This window comes from Mandrillus leucophaeus, unplaced genomic scaffold (genome assembly GCF_000951045.1).
Source record: "Mandrillus leucophaeus isolate KB7577 unplaced genomic scaffold, Mleu.le_1.0 Scaffold187, whole genome shotgun sequence".
Lineage (NCBI taxonomy): Eukaryota > Metazoa > Chordata > Mammalia > Primates > Cercopithecidae > Mandrillus > Mandrillus leucophaeus.
The window spans coordinates 1,808,234-1,833,187 of record NW_012101887.1 but is presented as its reverse complement, the minus strand read 5'-3'; the positions used below and the strand labels follow the sequence as shown (position 1 = coordinate 1,833,187).

The window sequence follows — 24,954 nt, the reverse complement described above, 5'->3', positions numbered from 1 at the left end:
CCAGCTAATTTTCCATTTGATTGTTTATATAAACCAGATCTCACACAGACTTCATAGATAAGTGACATATGTCTTCAGTGTGTCCATCTGACCTTCAGCTGACAGCAAAGTATAGAGCAGAATTGACCTTGATGTTCTCATTCTCTTTTTATCCCGTAGAATCTATTAATTCAAACTAAGTTCATAACATATTCACAATAATGATTCAGGATGACATATTAAATATAAAACTCCTCTAAGCACTCCATTTTGTCAAGCATTTTTTTAAAGTGAACATACTCTCTTTTGTTTGTTTTTTTCTTCTAGTGAGAGAAGGTAAATGCATTGTTTGCTGTAACAGCTTTTGCCACGGAATACTGTTCGAATTTACTGTAAAGAAAATTTTGGCGTTTGTCATATTTATCAGCTTTAGAGAATTTGGCTAATTTTCCAGAAGTTTTCTTATAGAAGGGAATTTATATTCAGATTCAACCAACATTTCTTAAGTGACTCCTGTGTGCTCAACACATGTTTTTGGGGTGTCCAGTTTGTTTTATTTTTGGGTTTTTTTTTTTTTTTTACCCCAGGAACTAGGATAATTTTATTCATAATCCAATTGACAGACTTAATCTTGTGGTTATTTGTTATATATTCAGCCTGTTTATTCATCCATAAAATGAGACAGGTAAATGAAGGGGATATGAAGAACAAACGTGCTTTATGCAGTGTGCCTCAAATATATTTTGCTTCTAAAGCTGTTTCCATAAATATCTCCTGAAATATACCTTTGCCCTGCCTTTCCAGTTCCTCATGGCCTCTATCTCAGGCTAGTCTCCAGACTGGTCAAGCTAGTCTCCAGACTGGTCCACACTAGCAAGTCTTACTAATTCCTGAGTATGCCAATGCCAGTAGATCTTTCTGACCACTTACAGGTCTGTGTCATACCTCTACTCTGAAACTTTCATTTCCACCGTATAAACCCAAGGCCTTTTATCCTGGAATTCAAGATCTCCACAAGCCAACACCTGCATCCCTCCAGAGCCTCTGATACCCCTCTCTTTTCATAGGTCCCCTTCTAAACAGGTTCCTCTCAGTACGCCTTACCAGGCTCTATAAACTCCTACCTCAGCCCTTTCCTACCGCTTCATCACAAACCTAGTGTATCTTCCTATGGCCCTTTCTTCCTTCAAGGCCCTCATCAATTCCTACCTCTTCCGTGAACTCTACGCTGCCTTGTATTGGTCTTTATGTTTTCCATGAGTATGTATTGGATTACCACAAAGAGATTTCAGAGCTTTTCAAGCCTGGGGCCTTGTCTTTGCATCCTCACTGGGTAGCACACAATCTCATTCATGCAGGGGTAATAGATACTTGTGTTTTGTAATGATGACAATAACAGTGAGGTTTAATTGTCTCCTTTAGAGAGCTTCAGAAGACAAATGTCTAGTTTCTAGCAAGGATTGTTGAATCAGGTAGCTGATTTCTCTTATTCTCCCTTCGGAGGCAGTAGAGGAAGTCAGCAGATGTCTTTCTGAGTCCGCTCTCATGCCAGCTCTGCTGGCATTTGTAATCAACTCCTCCCTAGCTCTCTTGGTCATATTTTGAAATATGAAAAACAGAGACCTTGGGATATCCACTTTTCTGTTAGTAGGGTGCTGAACATCAGAGACTTAAGAAAACCCTTTCAGTCTTCCCGTTCAATGGCTATTCCTGTGCCTTGGTGAATCAGCACTTTAGCGGGGGCATCATCACTTCATTTCAGCTCCAGGGAAGGAGTTTTGCTTTCTGAAGTTCTGTGAGAGCAGGAAAGCAAGGGTTGTACACTGAACTTAGTGAGGAGGGCAAAGTAGATGGAAGAAAAACCGTAGAGAGAATTCACTCAGAGAAAAGCGGAACTGAACAGCAAAATGTGTAAGCAGCTTCCCCTCCTCCTGCATGTCCTAGAAATTACAGTCTTGCTGGTATGCCCTTTCTTCATTTAAGGACACACAGACACACAAAATAAAACCCAAACCAGTGAACTGAAAGAGTGAGTCACGCCAGCCAGGCCTCCGCCAAGCTAGTCAATTAAAGTGCAAGACCAGTTCTGTGCTTTTCTTAGACCCTGAACTACTGTCTGACTTTCTTCCTGAATATTTTTGATAGGAAAAAAGTATATGCTGATTTCTGAGCAAGTTGATGTATATTGGCTCTCTTCTCATAAAAAGTTTCTAATCTTCCTTCAGAGGACTATTGAATAATTAAATGGGTTACTTGTCCCATGGAGGTCAAATCAGTCATCCTATGGTTTTGTAATGTATGTCTTACCATTAAGCTTTTGCTTTTATTCTCATGTTGTGTATTCTTGGGAAACATATTTGACCTAGATTTCTTCCTGAGTGCTTTATTGTTTTTTCTTAACAGGGAACGGGTATGGCAATCCCCGAAACTCACCAGGTCTGCTGGTCTCACCTGGTAACTTGAACAAGAATATGCAAGCAAAATCTCCTCCCCCAATGAATTTAGGAATGAATAACCGTAAACCAGATCTCCGAGTTCTTATTCCACCAGGCAGCAAGAATACGATGCCATCAGTGGTAATACAAAACTACATTTTAAATAAATATTGATAATGTTTTGTATATGTTTTGCTGTTTTTATGTTTGTCTAACTTGATGAATTACTTACATTCTCCCAGAAAATGAACACATCAGTGCCATTGACAGAGTGTTGCTTGCATTAGCTATTATTTCTGGTAACTGGTTTGCATTTCCCTTTTCCGTGTTAAAAAAAAAAAAAAAAATCTAGTGAACTTCACTAGGCTGATGTTCTAGGACAAGAAAAACATTTTCTTTTAAGGCTTTCAATTTATAGCTGGAAAAAAATCACACTACTATCAGTCAATCTCTATGTCCCATAAGCAGAGTAATAATAGGTAATAAGGTACTTCATAACATAGTATTTTTACAATATTTATTTCCTCAACATGCTGACAATGAAAAAATACTTTCCATAATTTCTAAATGAACTTTCTCCTGTTAATTAGCGAATCCTTTCTTAGATGTATTGCAATGATAATATCTAATACATCACATGCCTGCACACTACCTCAATTCATCTTTCCATATATGTACTTCATGAAAATAGCTATCTCTCAAAAGCAAATTGTGTTAAAATGTTAGGCATTTTAAGAACAAAGGTTATATTTTACATCAAAAAACAATTGTAGCACCTCTAAGAAAGATAAATAAATAAGAAATTTTAAATAGAGATTATATCCCCAGACGCTGTCATTTTTCTTTCTTCTGGGTCTGCATGCCTAAGATGAAGATAATGTTGTGGGACCAAATTCAACAACCAAGAGCCTTACATCAGTGTTCTACAAATTAGCTTTGCTTAAGAGCAAGAACGTTTAACACCAAGATTCAGTAGACAAATTTAGATCACTCTGCAAACACATTTCTTTTTTTTTTTTTTTTTTGCTTTCTCTGCTCTGTGGCAAGCTTCAGGGTACAACAGTCCTGCGAGATGATTAGTTTATTATGGCACAGTGCAGATTAATTTTGAATATCAACCAAAAAAATCACATAATATGCAACATTCCCTTCAGAAAAAACTGGATCTAATAAATATAACCTCCTACAGGGCTACATCCAAGCAGTGTGGGTCGTGCATGACAAGCCATCTCTATCAACAGATTTATTCCAGGTCCCTTAAAACTGATGCTGTCCCAGGGAATCTGTGATGGGTCAGTTAGGTCCCTCTCTGGCAGCCAGGTGTAGCTCCCCTTCCTCCAGCAAGTGAGGTTTCAAAGCACAGTCTTTTTTTTTTTTGCCGTCAAAATGGAGTGATGAAATAATGAACATTGAGACACTGACCTGGGCTGAAAACCGGGTAGATTTGTCTTCACATTTGAGACAAACAGCTCATTAAGGGAAACAAAGAATGTCTTTGTAAGGAGTTATCTTTGGAGTCTGGGTTTTAAAACTGTTTAAACTGTTGTGTCTATCGGAAGATGCTTTTCCTTTTGTTGAAAAGATTTTGCCCAATTATAAATATTTATGGACACTAATTAATAAAACTCCTTCCGCATGCTCTCAGTCTGAGGATGTCGACCTGCTTTTGGTAAGTGGTGAGAGCGCTTCCCTCAAATGGCATGTGCAAAGCTACTTTTAGGAAGAGGTGGTAGCTTTGATAAAATTGAAAGATATTGGAAGTTACCACAGTATGTCAACATTGATTATGTTTAAATACCATTAATTTCTGGCATCACTCACAGGTGGAAAGAATGTCAGGTTATTTTTTTTCTGTTTCAATATTTTAGGACAATTTACAGTAAAATTCAAACAAAAATATTCTTTCATTATATAAAACTAAAATATTTCTTCTTCTGGGAATTAAAGTCTCATGATTTTAAGTTTATATGGGGAATCTTTTATCTCTTTACTGTAATGAGTTAAATATTCGCATTAGCTGCTTTGCCATCTAGTTTGAGGGAAGTTTTAGAAGAATCTGAACAAAGTGGTCAGAGCACCACCTGCTGGTCGGAATATAACATGAGCCCCTACTCATTTGCTCTCTGCTGTATGTAGAACTGAACATAAAAACTACCATGGTTGATTTTAATTTTTAAAAAATTTGCATTTGAATAAAAACTGAAACAATGGAAGTACAGTATACATATTTCATCAGTTTTCAACATAGTCTGTTTTTACCCATAATAAAGCTATGGTACTTGTTACTAGTTCTGTTGCCTAGGAGATACTGATGTAATGGGTTACTATGGCAACAGCTGGTCTCTTGAAGGATTGTAAATGATAGGGTTGGCAGAGTTCATAGAGACACATGTTAAATGATTAATTTCATGAGATTTGTACCAAGTTATCTCTTTATGTGCAAAACTAATACTGAAATCTAATATTTTTAACTTTTAAAAATATTCCATCAGTAATGTCTTTTTATTTACTTTAAAAGAATCAAAGGATAAATAACTCCCAGTCGGCTCAGTCATTGGCTACCCCAGTGGTTTCTGTAGCAACTCCTACTTTACCAGGACAAGGAATGGGAGGATATCCATCAGCCATTTCAACAACATATGGTACCGGTGAGTAGCTTTGTCATGTGCAATTAGTACACTAAATACTTTTTATTGAAAAGCAAGATGAAAAAGTTATCTTTTACTCTGTTAGGAAGCTTTATTTAGGGCCTGTGCTGTCCACAGCACTGCAACATTACCATTCTTTACTAAGACAAAGTGAATATCCACGTTTTTCTTTCTTAACTGACTGAAAGTTTTATTTACGCAACCTGAGTTCAAAATAGAAGCACACTTTCAAGAAAATTGAGCTATTTCTTTGATGTAATAAAAAGCTCACTTTCTCAGGATTGTTTAACATTTGTACATCATCAAATATGTACATACCTTTATACGAGATTGTAGTTCTAATAAACTAGAATTGTAGACTATGTTACTTCAAAGCATTCATGGAATACTTATTTTTGGTTTATAGTATATTCCTTTCAAATTAAAATTATCGCTGATGCTTTATCTCCCCTCCTCCCAAAATCAAAAATATATATAATGATGATAATCCTAATAGAATATTTTGGAAATTGAAAATGTTTATTCCGTTTAGCATTTGATAATTTCTGAATTTAATATTTCCCCTTATTGTTTTATTCTTTTAATCTAGAGTACTCTCTGAGTAGTGCAGACCTGTCATCTCTGTCTGGGTTTAACACCGCCAGCGCTCTTCACCTTGGTTCAGTAACTGGCTGGCAACAGCAACACCTACATAACATGCCACCATCTGCCCTCAGTCAATTGGGGTAAGCAATATTATTTTTTATAGTATAATTTTAGAATGCATTTTAAAAAACAAATGGCGATCTCTAAATATGTGCTTTAATATCCCATTAGAGGGTGTAAAATTCTACTTTATTGAAATCCAAGTGTAATTTTCCAATCAATACTTTTCAAGTAGCTTAAATCTTGTATACCTGTTTTTTAAGAGGACAGCGAGCTCTGTAATAATGAGGCAAATTGTTTCCTTATTGCTTTAGGCTACATTTGTTTCCACTTCTATCAGTGATAGAATTTTTATTTAGTTTTCACACAGTTCATTTGGAACTTAAGAAGGCATTTATAGTATAAGCTTAGATATTTGAGAATCTTTCTTTTTTCACATAAACCATATAGTTTATGCCAATGTTAACCTAATACACATAGGAACAACTAGTCATTTGATATACAAGCTTCATATATTTATAATGTATTCATAGTATAGTTGTATACTTATAGATATTGTATGAAATAGATGTATATAATACTAATTAGTACATATAATACTAATTTCCTAAATTTGGGTATAAAAATAATTTTTGTTTTATGTAGTCGTAGGATGTATCTTTCTGCCCCCTTGTGGTAGTTTTCAGATATGTCTTTATCATAGAAATGACTCCTGTCATTTATCTGTGGAAACGTTCAAACCTTTAAAAAGCTCTGAATTCACAATTCACACTACTTCATATAAAACAAATCATTTTTTTAAAAAGCTTAAAACGTAAACTGAAAGCCTGACTGTCAATTTAATAAGTCCAAAATTGCAATTAATCTTCAAAAGAAAATACCAGGAGCATATAAAATATTTAAAGATAACAAGCTTTTATATTTTAAAAATATTCTGTATGCCTAGCCCACTTTTACTTTTCTGCTTAGCCATTTGGTTATCATTAATCAATTAGCTGTATTAGTTAACTAGTTATATATCTGTATTTCTAAGGAGATAGTGAGAATAAAACATTGATTAGTATAAAAGTCACTGATGTATACCACAACTTTGTGTCTCTTATGTCTGCTGGTGCCCTCTCTCCCCACCCACTAGCTTTCACATGATACTGATTTAGCATATATTAGTGTTGTGATTATGAAATATTCACCCATACACTGTTTGCTTATGTTCATCCTACCCACTAATCTTTGTCATTGAAAATCTAACCTTTCATTTAAATAGTAAGATAAATTCACGTGACACTGTTGCTCAGCTCTCTTGAAAGATAGTTAACTTTGAAGATACATTATGTATTGATCAGCAACAGAGTTTTATCTTTTTAGGACACTTAAATTTTCTCTGGAATGTTAGCTATTCAAGTAGACATTAATTGTGGGAACCTCTTCAGGTAATTATCACCAAGCATAATACCATCCAGGCAACTAAAAAATATGTACATGTATACATATTTTGTACAAAATATCTACTGCTATGGCTTAGCAAGGAATCCACTGAACATGATTCTTGTCAAAAATAAACATAACCGCTTATTTCCCATTTTTTTCACAAAATTAATCCATTATAGGGCTAGATTTCCCTGAAAGTTATCAACATCAAAAGCCATATTATTTTCTCTGAATGTGGCTTTTTTTGTTTTCAATAGTACCTGATAATTTACATTTTTACGTATAAACACATATTTATTTACATATTTTAACTCTACTACAATTTTAAAACTCTTTTCTATTACAAAGGAAGAATCTAATTCTCTGCTGCCTCTAATAGAGGTTTCAGTAAATGAGAAAGGAGGGACAGCCCTAGACTAGAAAGGAACTGAATTACAACAGCCAAAGATGAAACATTTTGTTCAGCTCCCGGTTCCTTTCAACACTGAATTTCGTTGTGCTTAATTTGACTCTTAGTTTTATCTGTGAGTTTTAGTTGCACTTAATCACGTCCCTTACCCCTCAAATCAATGGAATGACCCTTCCAGTCCTTTCACTGTTGGCCCTCCTCTCTCTCTGCTTCACACACACTTTCTTTCCCTCTCACAATCACATACAGAGTAGCTTTTTGAAAGGAGGTTCCTTCACATGAACTACCTCATGTTCACACGATAAAATGTTAAACAGGTTTTTTTTTTTTAAATCCCAAGCTGCAATACTTATGTAAAGTAATTTACATGAGCGTCCTTAATTCTTTACAGTGTAAATCAATATAAAAAGAATTGATACATTTTCCAGGCCAAAGTTGTCTCATAGATTTGTGTGGCGGGCTCACATTCTTTTGGCTAGAGACAATGTTCATAGCAGAGTGGAATATATTTCAGCACCACCAAAGTAGATAATCCCAAAGCCCAAGATGGTTACCACAATTCTTTCTCAAAATTGCAAAACTATAAATAGAGTTCTTCATATTTTGCCCATGGAAAAAAGTTCATTTTGTCCTTTGGAGCTTTAAGTCTTCAAAGCTGTACTTTTAAAACCTAGTATCTGGTTTTATCTAACCAAGCTAAGTAAACAGCACAAATTGATTTGCTATAGGGAGAGAGATGGCTGACAGAGGAACTTGCTATCAAGAGTTAATGAAAGCCCTTTGAATACTAATATTTGATTTAGAGTAACACTAAGTTTTAGTGTTTTTCTAAACTACCACCTATAAAAAGGGCAACCTGTTTTCTGGAAGCATTTCCATACGTCATCTTTGTCGATGTGGGTGTTCAGTACATACTGAGAGAGAGAGAACTCCGAGTAGAGATGACTTATAAAAGGTTAGGTTAAATATAGTTTGATAGTCTAATTTCCAGGCGGAGGCAGTAAAAAATTTGAATAAAACTATCCAGTCATGTTTGATTTCTGAACAATTATGGGAAAGGGTAGGAGTTTTCCCAATTCGAAAGCATCTGTAATAGATGAAAATTTGCATAGAGGACTTGATATGGGTAACTTGCATATCTGGCTTCTGTCTCCCCACCCACCTCTTTATCACCCACCCACACATATGCAGTATTTCACAATTATCCAGGTCTATAATTATTCGTGTCTATATTTTGTTCTTAAGAACAAGTAGACCAACATGCTTATATCTGAACCTAGCATATATGCAGTTATTTTAATGCTGCTTTTTTCTCTTCAAGAAAATGCTTCTTTGTTAACAGATACTAGCCATTCTATTTTGTATCCTATGTCACAGTATAATGAAGCTGAATCTAAGATATCACTTGCATTTTATTACTGTGGATTTAGTCCCCAGAATTACTCAAAATGCTTCATGTATGTTTTCAGTGTCAAATGAAATTCCACCAAAAGATAAATTTAAGCTAGTCTGTTTGTAGAAAGGGATAACCAGTAATTGTTACATCTTTCATGGGAAAGATATGCAGCTAAACCTATACAGACCAGTTAACACAGGAAGATGAAGCAAAGAGGTGAATAATGCAGCTTCCAAAAACTGCGTTAAAGAAACAGAATTTTGGTTATATTATTTTTCCTTACCTTATCTAGATTAACTGTTAGACTGTCCAACTCACCAATTTTTTCTTCTAATTTTCTATGTCACCCTCCCTGTGAAGACACAATCTATATGTCAAAGGGCAAGCCAAAGTATTTATTGATATATCACTTTTTATTTTCAGGCTCCTAATTCATATTCATTATTAAACAGTTGTGTGATTCATAGCAGAAACATTTAATTAAATTTTAGTGATATAGTCTTTCCTAGAGCCAGGAAAATTCTTTATTCCAGAAATCAAAAGACGATTTCCTCTAACATCAAAATGAATCACTAAGTAACTTTGAACCAAGATAAAATAGTCTACCATTATGGATCCTTTTGAAATACAGGAGTTCCCTTTCCCCATTTTAACAAGGCTTATTTAATTAAAATTTTGGAAAATTAGTAAACTGATAAAGACTATAAAATAATAAGCTACAAATAAATAGCTCCAAATATAAACAGGTATTTGAAAATTATATACACTTAGTGTAGTTTCTTTATGTAAATGCTAACACTGCTTTGATTATATAAGATCATAAAAGGTAGAGAAAGAAACGCTTATTAAGGAAACAAATAATTCTCCTTTATATTATTCTCTACATTAGCTCACCTGTTTATTAATAGAAGGAAAGTAATTCTTTGCCAGTAGGTGGTGCTTTTGTACAAAACATCACTCAAAGATAAACTCGTTTCTGACTAATTTTATATCACTATACATCTTGAGTTTGTATCACATCTCCCAAAAAGCCAGCCCCAAGTTACTCCACTTTTTTTCTGAAATATATACTTTTTCTCTCAGTGCTCATAATGACATTGTTAGTGCCAACTAGTTCTCTCCACTGGAAAGCAGCGTAATTACATACATTAGTAAGTAGGCTCGCTTTCCTTTGTTTAAAATGGGTGTGTCTGTATGGATAATTCTTCACTTGGATTCTTCCTCAATAAAAGAGAGTACCGTACTCCCTTGACAATATAGTCAAGTAATCCTGACTCTAGCTGTGGAAGTCAGTGTAAGAAGAGTAAAAGCATCTTAAAATTGATGCCAGCAATGTCACTATGGTTTATCCTGATCAAAGTCATTGTGATTGCTCATCTACACTTAAGGGCTTAATGCTTTTTTCCTCTAGAATTCCAAGTTTCTAAATTTTCCCAGATTTTGGAAGAAGGAAAAATTATTCTCTCTGGGAATATATGAGGATTAAGGATTATAAACACAGTAAATCACACTACATCCTTCTTCGCAACAAGCTTTCCTTAGGCAACACCAGATTCATCGACTAATACCAATGATACATAAGAGGAGTGGTAGCCTAAGAATTCCATCAGGGAGTGACTAGCATTAATAAAATTGAGGTAATTGTGGAACACAGAGTATTTTCATCTCACCTAACTGCAAAAGGATGAAGAAAGTCAAATTATCAGTTTTAATGGAGTAGAAAGTCTAAGTGTTTTAAAACCAACATTTAAACTTTCTGCAGAAAATTTTCAATTTCCCTCACCTTTTCCCTTTTCTCCACCTCCCATGCTTTTTACCAGATATAGTTATTGTGTAGCATTTGAGTTCTAGTCATTTAAAATTTGAACTCCCTTCACGTTCTCTGAAGACTATGTAACTCCATCTGTATGTGCTTATTAATTAGAGGCAAATATTTATATTGATAATAAGCTTTTAAAATTAATATTCAAACACAAGCATTAGTAAATCAAGGAAGTCTAATTCCAGAGCTAAACACTGTATCTAAAGGCTTAGAAATTTAATTTTTGGAACTAGTCTAGGGATAGAGTCCACGAACACAGAAAATGCTTTTTCCATTGTGTCTTAAACCTTTCTGAAATGGTAAACTGAATGTTTAGGGAGCCTGTCAGAGACTAGAGATATATTTCATGAGGCCTGGACCAGTTAAATATTGTAATTACTACCGGGCAAATCAACAAAGGCATCCTAAATCGCCCTAAGAAGGCGATGCCCTTATGTGCTTCCAAGCACGTTCTCTTCACTCTGGGCATGCTCTGGTGTCTATGCGAGTCTTTAAGCTGATGTTTGATGTAATTGTGAGTTCCTGGGGCCTCCAGGCCTCCTTCATCTGTAACTGGGTTTCCTTTCCTCCTACAGAGCTTGCACTAGCACTCATTTATCTCAGAGTTCAAATCTCTCCCTGCCTTCTACTCAAAGCCTCAACATCAAGTCAGAACCTGTTTCTCCTCCTAGAGACCGTACCACCACCCCTTCGAGATACCCACAACACACGCGCCACGAGGCGGGGAGATCTCCTGTTGACAGCTTGAGCAGCTGTAGCAGTTCGTACGACGGGAGCGACCGAGAGGATCACCGGAACGAATTCCACTCCCCCATTGGACTCACCAGACCTTCGCCGGACGAAAGGGAAAGTCCCTCAGTCAAGCGCATGCGACTTTCTGAAGGATGGGCAACATGATCAGATTATTACTTACTAGTTTTTTTTTTTTTTTTTCTTGCAGTGTGTGTGTGTGCTATACCTTAATGGGGAAGGGGGGTCGATATGCATTATATGTGCCGTGTGTGGAAAAAAAAAAGTCAGGTACTCTGTTTTGTAAAAGTACTTTTAAATTGCCTCAGTGATACAGTATAAAGATAAACAGAAATGCTGAGATAAGCTTAGCACTTGAGTTGTACAACAGAACACTTGTACAAAATAGATTTTAAGGCTAACTTCTTTTCACTGTTGTGCTCCTTTGCAAAATGTATGTTACAATAGATAGTGTCATGTTGCAGGTTCAACGTTATTTACATGTAAATAGACAAAAGGAAACATTTGCCAAAAGCGGCAGATCTTTACTGAAAGAGAGAGCAGCTGTTATGCAACATATAGAAAAATGTATAGATGCTTGGACAGACCCGGTAATGGGTGGCCATTGGTAAATGTTAGGAACACGCCAGGTCACCTGACATACCAAGAATGCTCACAAACCTGCAGGCATATCATTGGCGTATGGCACTCATTAAAAAGGATCAAAGACCATTAAAAGAGGACCATACCTATTTAAAAAAAAATGTGGAGTTGGAGGGCTAACGTATTTAATTAAATAAATAAATCTGGGTCTGCATCTCTTATTAAATAAAAATATAAAAATATGTACATTACATTTTGCTTATTTTCATATAAAAGGTAAGACAGAGTTTGCAAAGCATTTGTGGCTTTTTGTAGTTTACTTAAGCCAAAATGTGTTTTTTTCCCCTTGATAGCTTCGCTAATATTTTAAACAGTCCTGTAAAAAACCAAAAAGGACTTTTTGTATAGAAAGCACTACCCTAAGCCATGAAGAACTCCATGCTTTGCTAACCAAGATAACTGTTTTCTCTTTGTAGAAGTTTTGTTTTTGAAATGTGTATTTCTAATTATATAAAATATTAAGAATCTTTTAAAAAAATCTGTGAAATTAACATGCTTGTGTATAGCTTTCTAATATATATAATATTATGGTAATAGCAGAAGTTTTGTTATCTTAATAGCGGGAGGGGGGTATATTTGTGCAGTTGCACATTTGAGTAACTATTTTCTTTCTGTTTTCTTTTACTCTGCATACATTTTATAAGTTTAAGGTCAGCTGTCAAAAGGATAACCTGTGGGGTTAGAACATATCACATTGCAACACCCTAAATTGTTTTTAATACATTAACAATCTATTGGGTCAACTGACATCCATTGTATATACTAGTTTCTTTCATGCTATTTTTATTTTGTTTTTTGCATTTTTATCAAATGCAGGGCCCCTTTCTGATCTCACCATTTCACCATGCATCTTGGAATTCAGTAAGTGCATATCCTAACTTGCCCATATTCTAAATCATCTGGTTGGTTTTCAGCCTAGAATTTGATACGCTTTTTAGAAATATGCCCAGAATAGAGAAGCTATGTTGGGGCACATGTCCTGCAAATATGGCCCTAGAAACAAGTGATATGGAATTTACTTGGTGAATAAGTTATAAATTCCCACAGAAGAAAAATGTGAAAGACTGGGTGCTAGACAAGAAGGAAGCAGGTAAAGGGATAGTTGCTTTGTCATCCGTTTTTAATTATTTTAACTGACCCTTGACAATCTTGTCAGCAATATAGGACTGTTGAACAATCCCGGTGTGTCAGGACCCCCAAATGTCACTTCTGCATAAAGCATGTATGTCATCTATTTTTTCTTCAATAAAGAGATTTAATAGCCATTTCAAGAAATCCCATAAAGAACCTCTCTATGTCCCTTTTTTTAATTTAAAAAAATGACTCTTGTCTAATATTCGTCTATAAGGGATTAATTTTCAGACCCTTTAATAAGTGAGTGCCATAAGAAAGTCAATATATATTGTTTAAAAGATATTTCAGTCTAGGAAAGATTTTCCTTCTCTTGGAATGTGAAGATCTGTCGATTCATCTCCAATCATATGCATTGACATACACAGCAAAGAAGATATAGGCAGTAATATCAACACTGCTATATCATGTGTAGGACATTTCTTATCCATTTTTTCTCTTTTACTTGCATAGTTGCTATGTGTTTCTCATTGTAAAAGGCTGCCGCTGGGTGGCAGAAGCCAAGAGACCTTATTAACTAGGCTATATTTTTCTTAACTTGATCTGAAATCCACAATTAGACCACAATGCACCTTTGGTTGTATCCATAAAGGATGCTAGCCTGCCTTGTACTAATGTTTTATATACTAAAAAAAAAAAATCTATCAACCATTTCATATATATCCCACTACTCAAGGTATCCATGGATGGAACATGAAAGAATAACATTTATGCAGAGGAAAAACAAAAACATCCCTGAAAATAATACACACTCATACACACACATGCACAGGGGAAAAAAATAAGAAAATCATTTTCCTCACCATAGACTTGATCCCATCCTTACAACCCATCCTTCTAACTTGATGTGTATAAAATATGCAAACATGTCACAAATGTTCTTTGTCATTTCAAAATACTTTAGTATATCAATATCAGTAGATACCAGTGGGTGGGAAAGGGTCATTATATGAAAATATGAAGAAATAGCCATATTAGTTTTTTAACCTGCAATTTGCCTCAGCAACAAAGAAAAAGTGAATTTTTAATGTTGAAGATAAAGTAAGCTAAAGTACCAGCAGAAGCCTTGGCTATTTATAGCAGTTCTGACAATAGTTTTATAAGAACATGAAGAGAACAGAATCACTTGAAAATGGATGCCAGTCATCTCTTGTTCCCACTACTGAATTCTTATAAAGTGGTGGCATGATAGCGAAGGGATAATCTGAGAATTTTTTAAAGATGATTTAATGAGAAGAAGCACAATTTTGATTGTGATGAGTCACTTTCTGTAAACAATCTTGGTCTATCTTTACCCTTATACCTTATCTGTAATTTACCATTTATTGTATTTGCAAAGCTAGTATGGTTTTTAATCACAGTAAATCCTTTGTATTCCAGACTTTAGGGCAGAGCCCTGAGGGAGTATTATTTTACATAACCCGTCCTAGAGTAACATTTTAGGCAACATTCTTCATTGCAAGTAAAAGAACCATAAGTGGCATTTTACACGGCTGCAAGTATTGTTATATCTAATCCTATTTTAAAAGACTTTTAGTAATATGAAGCTTGAATGCTGGTAACAGTGATGCAATATACACAAGCTGCACAACCTGTATATTGTATGCATTGCTGCGTGGAGGCTGTTTATTTCAACCTTTTTAAAAATTGTGTTTTTTAGTAAAATGGCTTATTTTTTCCCAAAGGTGGAATTTAGCATTTTGTAATGATGAATATAAAAATACCTGTCATCCTCAGATCATTTAAAGGTTAACTAAAGTGAGAATGAAGAAACAAAATTCCAAGACACTTTTTAAAAGAATGTCTGCCCTCACACACTTTTATGTATTTGTTTTTCTTACATGCCCATCTTTTAACTTAGAGATAGCATTTTTTGCCCTCTTTATTTTGTTGTTTGTTTTTCCAGAGAGTAAATGCTTTGTAGTTCTTTCTTTAAAAAACATTTTTTTTTTAAAGAAGAAGCCACTTGAACCCTCAATAAAGGCTGTTGCCTAAGCATGGCATACTTCATCTGTTCTCGTTTGTGCCATCTGCCGTGATGTCGTCACTTTTATGGCGTTAATTTCCTGCCACTACAGATCTTTTGAAGATTGCTGGAATACTGGTGTCTGTTAGAATGCTTCAGACTACAGATGTAATTAAAGGCTTTTCTTAATATGTTTTAACCAAAGATGTGGAGCAATCCAAGCCACATATCTTCTACATCAAATTTTTCCATTTTGGTTATTTTCATAATCTGGTATTGCATTTTGCCTTCCCTGTTCATACCTCAAATTGATTCATACCTCAGTTTAATTCAGAGAGGTCAGTTAAGTGACGGATTCTGTTGTGGTTTGAATGCAGTACCAGTGTTCTCTTCAAGCAAAGTAGACCTGGGTCACTGTAGGCGTAGGACTTGGATTGCTTCAGATGGTTTGCTGTATCATTTTTCTTCTTTTTCTTTTCCTGGGGACTTGTTTCCATTAAATGAGAGTAATTAAAATCGCTTGTAAATGAGGGCATACAAGCATTTGCAACAAATATTCAAATAGAGGCTCACAGCGGCATAAGCTGGACTTTGTCGCCACTAGATGACAAGATGTTATAACTAAGTTAAACCACATCTGTGTATCTCAAGGGACTTAATTCAGCTGTCTGTAGTGAATAAAAGTGGGAAATTTTCAAAAGTTTCTCCTGCTGGAAATAAGGTATAATTTGTATTTTGCAGACAATTCAGTAAAGTTACTGGCTTTCTTAGTGATGCAGTGTCCGTGGTGCATTTTTTTAAATTAATGTTTTGCTGTTTAAATTTATTCAATTTTATTGGGTTTTTTAAAAAGCAGCTTATGCCACATGCACAAATGAGCTTTCTCAGTTTTCAACTCAAACTATTACATGAAAAGACGGATATGTGTGCGTGGGAGGGGTGTGAATTGGGTAACAGTTCTTAGGGTATTACAGAATTCAGCCAGTGTTGGAAGTTTAAGGTTCTTATTGAATGGTTCAACTTCTTTATCAAAGAAGTTCCTTGAAGATCTCTGATAACCTGTTTAAATGTACAGAATTTTTCAAGTTACTGTGAAAAACAGTACCATAAAATAAGTTAGTTTTTAACTAAAATCTGCAGGAAGTGTTTCCAAAAGCACTTCCTTTTTCTTCATCAGAGTAATTTCTAAAGGTTGAAAACATGGGCTTATAAATCTGAATACATTAGTGAATTCATACATTTTTAGAGACTATCAAAGGTATTCATTATTAACATTCAATAGTAATCTCTAAAGGGGAATGTCCTTAAAAAGATCAATACAAAGATTAAAAACTGAAAAGGAAAACAAGACACCACCAGTTAGCCAGCTGGAGAACTTGGACTCTTGCATTAGTAGTGATATCTGCTCTGAAACAAATGCAGTTCGGGGAAATGTTGCCTATGGCTTCAAAATAACAGTGCTTTTTGCTTTGTTCTCTTGTATTCATTTTCAGCAAACTTTTATTAAGCAATTATTATATGTAACTCATGTGGTGATTCCAGGATGAATGAAGATGTAGCCCTTTATCTTAGGAAACTTATAAACTAATAGGAGATAAAAGGCATTCTCAGGGAAGTCTACAAAGTACTACGCGGGAGCCACTCTGGCCATCCTGGGGCAGAGCAGAGCAGAGGCTCAGATCCTGGACACTTCCTCATCCACTCAGCAGAGGAAGCCTTTCACTTAATTTTGAAGGTGGGCAGGATTGAGAAAGGCCCAGAAGGGGATGAGTTCAAGGCTGTTTGTGGGCATGTGATCCCTGCAGTCACACACGGCCCTACCTTGTGTTTCATTTCGTGTTCTGCTATCATTATCCTGATAATATCCTGGTAATAAAATTATCCTTAATAATTCTATGTTTGAGTTTGAATGTTGTAAGTAAAGTTCAATAGGACAATAAAGCATGTGCCTGAGCAGAGGAAATACACAGGAAAAAGCGAACTGTTTTATATTTTAGTACCTTTAACAGAGGGAACCTTTTGTTTTGCTTTTTCAACAAGGACTTCCACATTTTCATTTTGCAGTGGGCCCTGGAATTATGACACCATCCCTGGATGAGGGCATTTCACAAGGAAGAAATAGTAGATACAAAGGGTACAGAGATAGGAAAGCAAGAGACAAACTTGCAGGAATTGTGGGCCTTTCTGTTTAGGTAAAGTATAGCCGTGTGTAGGGAGCAGTGAGAGACAAGACTGGAAGAGTTAGTTTGCCTCTGATTGTATGTATAATCACAAATTTAAAAGAATTAGGCTTAAGCAATTAATTGAAAGATTTAGGAGAGAGAAAATTGTCAGAATTCAGTAAATGGTTAGATTAATGGTAGGAATGGTGATAGATAAGGAATTGTTAAACTTTACAGTTTTAGGCTTAAATGATTAGGATCCTAGTAATGTCCAAATTGGAAATTGAGAGGTCACTGCTTTGTGAGGAAGGTAGTCACTTCAGTTTTCAGTATGTTGAGTTAGAATATGAGAATGTTGTAAATAAAGACTTAAACTCAGGGTATCAGTAAATGCTGGCCTGATTTGGATGTGTGGGGTTTTTTTTTCTTTCAATTATGTTTGAAAGTCTGGATTAAATAGAAATACTGAATTTGGCAAGGGAACCCTATTCAGAACACAGCATCTGAATTTTCATCTTGTGATTTGAGAAAACCCTTTTTCCATTTTGTTTGCATATTTCTATGGCATCTTTCCTATGTGTTATCCTTGCAGATTGACTTCTAAACAAGATCCAGTGATGAAGGAGGAAAGCCAAGTTTGCTTCCCTACTGTGCATATCCCTTGGATTCCAACTGTCCGTATTGCCTGAGAGCAAATATCTCCTTCACCGAAAATGAGGCTGCTCTTTAATTTCTCCTGTCCCAAGCACAGCCTCCTTCCTGGGAACTTTTGTTAAGAGTTAGAATTAGGAAAACATGGGAAATGGTCACTGTTTCTGGTCTTAAAGTAGTTTCTGATCTTAACGATAACCTTGGCTGCCAAATCATCAGCTCCATCTCTTACCCAGTCTGTATTGCTTCAGACTGGAGGAAGAACTTCCAGCCTTCATATACCCATTTTTAGTAGCCAACTTCTAGAAAGGATGCTCACCCTTTGAATCTGGCAACTCAGTACAAAGGCCAGACTGAAATGGGAGGAAACATGAACTACACTAGTGGGACAATTCTACATGGAATAAAAAGTAGTTAGGAGAGCACTTTGCTCAAACACTCCAGGGCCAGAAATGTAGGGGCCTTGCTAGTTCCCTTGGCACGTTCCACCAAAGGAGAGCCAGTGCCTGGGAGATTGCAATGGTAGGGGCAACCTGAGGAAACATGCTGAAGTTGGTGTGTGAGTGGGGGCATGACACTAACAGTCCCTTCCCTACAATGGACTTGACCTACATGACCTTATTTAACCTACTTGATGACACTGTGACAAGAGTGCAGTTTTCTTTGAGAGGTCTTGGTTAATAATTAAACCAACTATGCCCCTCACAAGCTAAGTAACATTTGTAAACTTATTTATTCCCTCTAAGCACTGATTTTCTCTAAGTCACAGAGTTTATCACTAACTCAGAGGGTTGCTGAGGCTCCATTAAGACTTAATAGGTGCTAATCACTGAAAAGATTGGGAGCCCCACTCTCCCACAAGTTACTCAAAGTAAACACAATGCTACTCCGTAAAATGATGGTAAAAGAAATCAACAAAGTTCTGATTTTTCCTATGATGACCACAGTATGCTATTTTATTTCTTTAGGAATATCACATTCTCAAAAGATAATTTGGTAGGACCCTACATTGCTAATGCTCAAAGCACATACTCCACTTACAGAGAAAGTCGAGCTGTGCAGGTATTCATCCTAAAGCTTCACACTACTAATGCTAAATATATCAAAACATAGACTTTTCTAGAAGTGATAGTTACAGAAACAATTACTTTCTTCAAACATTTATTCCAGAAGTATTCTATATGATATGCTCATTTATTTTTACAAGGGAGAGAGCCCTGTTTGGAAATGCAAACCTATGTGTATGCAAAAGCTTACATGTGTAATAGTCTTCATTAAAGTATAAGGAAGGTGCCTATCCCTACAAGAGTGCTTAAGTAAATTGTGATACATCCTCCCAATTGAATAGTATGTAACCATTTTTTGGAAAACACAAAACAAACTAAAGCCTCTATGTACTGATACGGAAAACTCCAGAACATATCATTAGGTAAAAAGCAATAATAGAGCAGTGTATAGAGCATGGTACCTTTCAGGTAAGAAAAGGAGGAGACCAAAGCAATAAGTTTTCTTAAATTTGCATAAAGAAACCCTAGAAGAATACACAAAGAAATGAAAATACAGCCGGGCACAGTGGCTCATACCTGTAATCCCAGCACTTTGGGAGGCCGACGCAGGTGGATCACCTGAGGTCGGGAGTTTGAGACCAACCTGGCTAACACGGTGAAACACCATCCTACTAGAAATAAAAATTAAAAAATTAGCTGGGGTGCTAACACACCTGTAATCCGAGCTACTCGAGAGGCTGAGGCAGGAGAATTGCTTGAACCCAGGAGATGGAGGTTGCAGTGAGCCAAGATTGTGCCACTGCACTCCAGCCTGGGTGACAGAGCGAGACTCCATCTAAAAAAAATAAAAAACTTAAAAAAAAAAAAAAAACCAGATATGAAGAAAGTAGTTACCAAAGTGGTAAGGGTTTGGGGAAAGAGGTGAATGAGAGGAAAGATTTAACAACACATACTTTTAAATATTGTTTTTATTTTTGAACTATATAATATGCTACTTCTTTTTTTTAAGATTTTAGTTTGAAAATAAGCCTTCCCCAAAAAAGCAAATGCCACACACTGAATAGATTTATAGGGAACTCTCCTCTAATGAAGCGGCCTTTGGAAAGAAAACACCAGTGTGTTGAGCAAACCTCAGGACTGATAGACTCGCCTCTAGGATTCTCCAGGCACAGGCGGCTTCAGCTGTCAGTTCTGGATGACAGGACCACAACCTTAAGGTTAGCAGTTTGCTTCTCTATTGACTACACTAATGGCCAAAGAGCTTTACTCAAGCAAGCAGTTTTCTATAATTAAATCACAAATATGAATTTAGAATTCATCCCATAAGGTTTAATTTACTCTGCCTAGTTAATAATCAGTTTATCCTATCAGCCATCTAATATTAAGGCTATAAATCTAGAGATCTTTGCTGAATTTCTGTTGCTTCCTTGCTCATTGTCATTGTAACCTCCTCCCCTACGACCAACCCAGCTATAGTATTAGAACACAGAAAACATGTCATCCTTACCAACTCCTGTGTCCTGTGTCCATAACAATCGGCTGAAATTGCATGGAGATTATGTTACTTTTTGGTACTTTCAAATTCATCAGCTAAATTTCCAATTAAGTTTTGGGAGGCTGAAAATAATATTTTTCACTATTTTCCATCTTTTCATTCTTTCCATTTACTATCCTGGTTTATGTGCTTTGCATGTGAAAAAAAATTATTTGAGCCAATCGAAAACATTTTCTTTACTTCAGAGTTCTACTGGCAATAAAAGAATAATGCTTTCCCTCATGAATATGTACAATTGTTATTTGTCAATTAAAATAAACTTTTTTTTTCCAAAAATAAAGAATAATACTTTCTGGCCAGGAGTGGTAGCTTATACCTTGTAATCCCAATCATTTGGGAGGCTGAGGTGAGTCGATCACTTGAGCTCAGGAGTTTAAGACCAGCCTGAACATGTAGTGACCCGTGTCACTACAAAAAATTTAAAAATTAGCCTGTCATGGTGGTGCACACCTGTAGTCATAGCTATTCTGGAGGCTGAGCCCAGGAATTAAAGGTTATAGTGAGCTATGATTACACTATTGAACTCCAGCCTGGGGGACAGAGCAAGACTCTGTAGCTATGAGAGAGAGAGAATAGTTTCTTCCGTCTCTCTCCTGAATACCCCAACCAGTAATGATATTTGTCCTTTGAGTTTAATGACTACGAAAGAACTCAGAAGAAAATGATTTTTGTCTTCTAACCAGTGTGTCCTCTCCAGAGTCCACTTTAAATGTACTGACAATAGAAAGACATACACAACAGCCCTTCCTCACCTACCTTGATAAAGCCCAATTTTCTTCCTGCCTTTTAAATAATGCATTTTGTAGACTCTGAGAATAGAAGAGAAAGTTCCTATGAAATATAAAATCAAGAACTAGGAGACATGTTACATTGAACTTCTGTATTTAAAAATTATATATGACTAGTTATTAGATAAACCAGAATGTAACTAATTTCAGTGCTAATTGTGATAACAATTATTAAAATCACTCATTAAAATTTATGTGAGGATTATACTGCGTGAAAGAATCTGGGCACAAAAGAGAACAAACTGTATAATTGCATTTATATACAGTTCAAGAACAGACAAAACTAATCTATGCTGATAGAAATCAGAACAGTGGTTGCCTGTTGGTGGCAGTGGGAACTGACTAGAAGGGGGCACCAAGGGACTTACTTCAGTGACAGAAATGTTATATATCTTGACCGGGATGATTTGTTAAAATTCACCTAGTGTACATTTAAGATCTGTGTGTTTCACTCTGTGTAAATTTTAACTCAATTTTAAAATGCTTATATGAAGAGAAATCTCAAATTCAGAATATTATGTAAGAAATAGTAGTAGGACTGCCACTCTAAGGTATCTCCTGTTGAAGTGTATGAGGGCCTGCTTCAATACAGATAATCATTATGCTTCCATTGAGCCCTGATTCAAATCAAGATAAACTACTGAAAGAATGTTAGTTCTCTTAAATACTTTGAACATACTCCACTATAATATTTGCTGTACTGTTATATTACCATAGATAAAGGGAGGTAAATTTCAGCTCAATCCTGATCAAGTTAATACAAATGCTAAAGTAGTAGCAGTAATCTAATATAATTACATTGAGACTGATCATGTCGTGTAACAATACACATCACGTAAACTGACTACTTCAAAGATGAAGATATTATTTCTTGTAGAATATTAAATGGTTTGATTATTTTGCTATCCAGGGTCTTATACCATATTCTTACTAACTCTTGCTCAACATAATGTTAAACCTCAGAAGATAAAAAAGAATAAGAAAGCTAAAATTCTTATATTTTGTCTCCAGACTGTCCAAAAAGAGACTTCATTAATTTTCAACCCAGGGAAACTATTTGAAGCTTCAGTATATATAGTACCAAGAATGACAGTCAATGCAACCGGTAATATTAAAGCACCTTCCTATAGAACTGATCATTCAGCCATTCATCTTTGAGGGTTAAATAAAGGACAACACAAATAAAAATAAAAGTCCCAGGTGCATTTTGAGGTGCACTTAGTGAAATTAAGTGCAAGGCCTATCTGCTTAAGTCCTCTGAAGCTACCAGTGGAATTTCATGAGTGTATGAATTTCAGAGAAAAGTACATATGATCAATAGAAAAAAAAAATGCTTAAATGGGAGGAGGGCAGTAGACATTGCAATATTCACTTAATTATTAAGAAAAAAAGATGTCAAACATTAAACAAAAGATTCTTCATGAAGCATTAGAAACTATTTGCATGAAGCATTAGAAACTGTTAATGCATTTGATCAAATACGTGTGTATAATTCTAATTGACATTTAGCATTTATATGCACACACACATAATACATATGTAAAACACATAAACAATGTATATATATAGTTCATGAACATGAATCAGATTGATACAATCAACAGTAGAAAAGAAGGCTTGATTTTATCTACATGGATATTTGTCTCAGAAAACAAACTCCAAGATAGCAAAAGATTTCCCATGTGGGCTTTTGCTTTCCTTTGTCTGTCACCACCACAAGGCTGTGCACACCCAACACAAGCAAACATCAGTTTTTGAGGGCAAGCAGAAAGAATATAAGAAAGCTGCATTCTAGAAAGTAGATATCTGGGTCTAATTTATAAGGTCACATTATAAGGATGACAGCTCTGTTTCTCCTGTATAACATCGAAGAGTGACCATTGTATTACTCCCAATATTTCTTCAGCTGAAGAGGAGGATATAAAGGTGCACTTGTGTAGAAAAGGTGAGCAAGCAAGGGTCCCATAGAGATACCCAAACACCAGCATTTGTTTTATTATAAACCATCATATAGATTAAAATCATCTTCAATTGTGATCTTGTGCTATTTTAATTATGTAATAAGTAATGTCTTAAGTCCTTAGTAATATATAACTTATATATTAAGAAATATTTTAATCTGTATCGTGTCATGGTATGGTCAAAAGGTTACAAACTTTGACACTTGTGTTTAATGCCCCCTTGGCCAGCTACAAGTTATGAAAAAAAATTTTTAACCACTCTTGGTCAGTTTCTTCATCTGTAAATGGAAATAATATCTATATTTAGGGATGTTATAAGGGTTTTTAAAACTATGTATACACACACATATATATACACAACTGTTATGCACATTATGCATAGATTTTTATATATAGTTATTTGTATGTGCATATACATATACATACACACACACACGTGCATCACTCAGTATTTACCTATTTACCTATTTTAGCACACTATATAGCACTACACATTCACAGAATCTTAATGAAAAATAAATATACCTCCAACAGAGCTGAAAGGTTCTAGGGAGTAACTGGGGATAGTAAATGATTACTCTCCTTACCTGGTACCAACCACTAGGAGTAATGAGCTAAATGTTAAAAAATTTCTAAATGCAATTTTTAAAAATAATTTAAAATATGTTCAAACAGATTCAAAAATGAAACTATTATGAAGAAGTATTATTGTTGGGAGACAGTCCTCTATGGGTCTCTCCCATTGATACACATCTTGCTGGGTTTGCCAGGAATGCAAATGCCGGACCAGTCTAATCTTCTCGTTTTGTCACCCAGGCTGGAGTGCAGTGTTGCGATCTTGGCTCACTGCAACCTCTGCCTTTGGGGTTCAAACAATTCTCCTGCATCAGCCTCCTGAGTAGCTGGGACTACAGGCATGAGACAGGGTTCCACTGTGTTGGCCAGGCTGGTCTTGAACTCCTGACCCTAAGTGATCTGCCTACCTTAGCCTCCCAAAGTGCTGGGATTACAGGCGTGAGCCACTGCACCCAGCCTCAAGACCAGACTACTCTTTAACCAGGTCATTTCTCAAGGTTGGATTTGCAGTGAGCAGCCTTGAAGGATAGGGTAAAATCTTCCTCTGAGACAAAAAGTGGGCTTTTTTACTGCTTGTTATAAAAGTGGTGAATTTCCCAAGCTTAGCAATCCTCAGCTACACGAAACCACTGTGCGCATAGCAACCATCTGAGCTATATCACACCACCATATCACACAGAAGTGAGGACAAAAGGAATCAATGCAAATATGTTGATGCTCATGCTGTTTGTGGTGCCATGAGAAATAAATACTTTTGTCTGACTTAGGAGTCTCATGTCTTCTGCCAACCTTTATCAAACAGTAACAGACTTACTCAATAACTTCTAACTTTTGGTGGGGGAATGGGTTGGTGGCAGAAACATGTTTCTTTTTTAAAAAGGAAGAACAAGGCTCCCACCGTTTTCATTCAAAGATATGAAAAGACCCCCTGGAATCCAATAGCTAACATTCTTACCCAAGTGGTAGATGGGGTATGGGTGGAAGTGGGTAAGAGTTCCCACTG

At 35.8% G+C, this 24,954-nt stretch overlaps 1 protein-coding gene across 4 annotated transcripts in view; it reads left to right on the top strand.

Moving 5' to 3' along the window:
• The window catches only part of MEF2C (myocyte enhancer factor 2C), a 183,425-nt gene extending 167,400 nt beyond the window's left edge, over positions 1–16,025 (top strand). For 2 of the 4 annotated variants that reach the window (XM_011978008.1, XM_011978007.1), the window contains exons 7-11: positions 2,383–2,555; positions 4,060–4,083; positions 4,933–5,062; positions 5,652–5,787; positions 11,338–16,025. In XM_011978008.1, the coding sequence (XP_011833398.1) occupies positions 2,383–2,555; positions 4,060–4,083; positions 4,933–5,062; positions 5,652–5,787; positions 11,338–11,659 (785 nt within the window). In that variant the 3' untranslated portion in view covers positions 11,660–16,025. The remainder of the gene's footprint in view (positions 1–2,382; positions 2,556–4,059; positions 4,084–4,932; positions 5,063–5,651; positions 5,788–11,337) is intronic. The other 2 variants (XM_011978009.1, XM_011978006.1) reach the window with 1 other exon arrangement.
• The last annotated feature ends 8,929 nt before the right edge of the window (positions 16,026–24,954 follow it).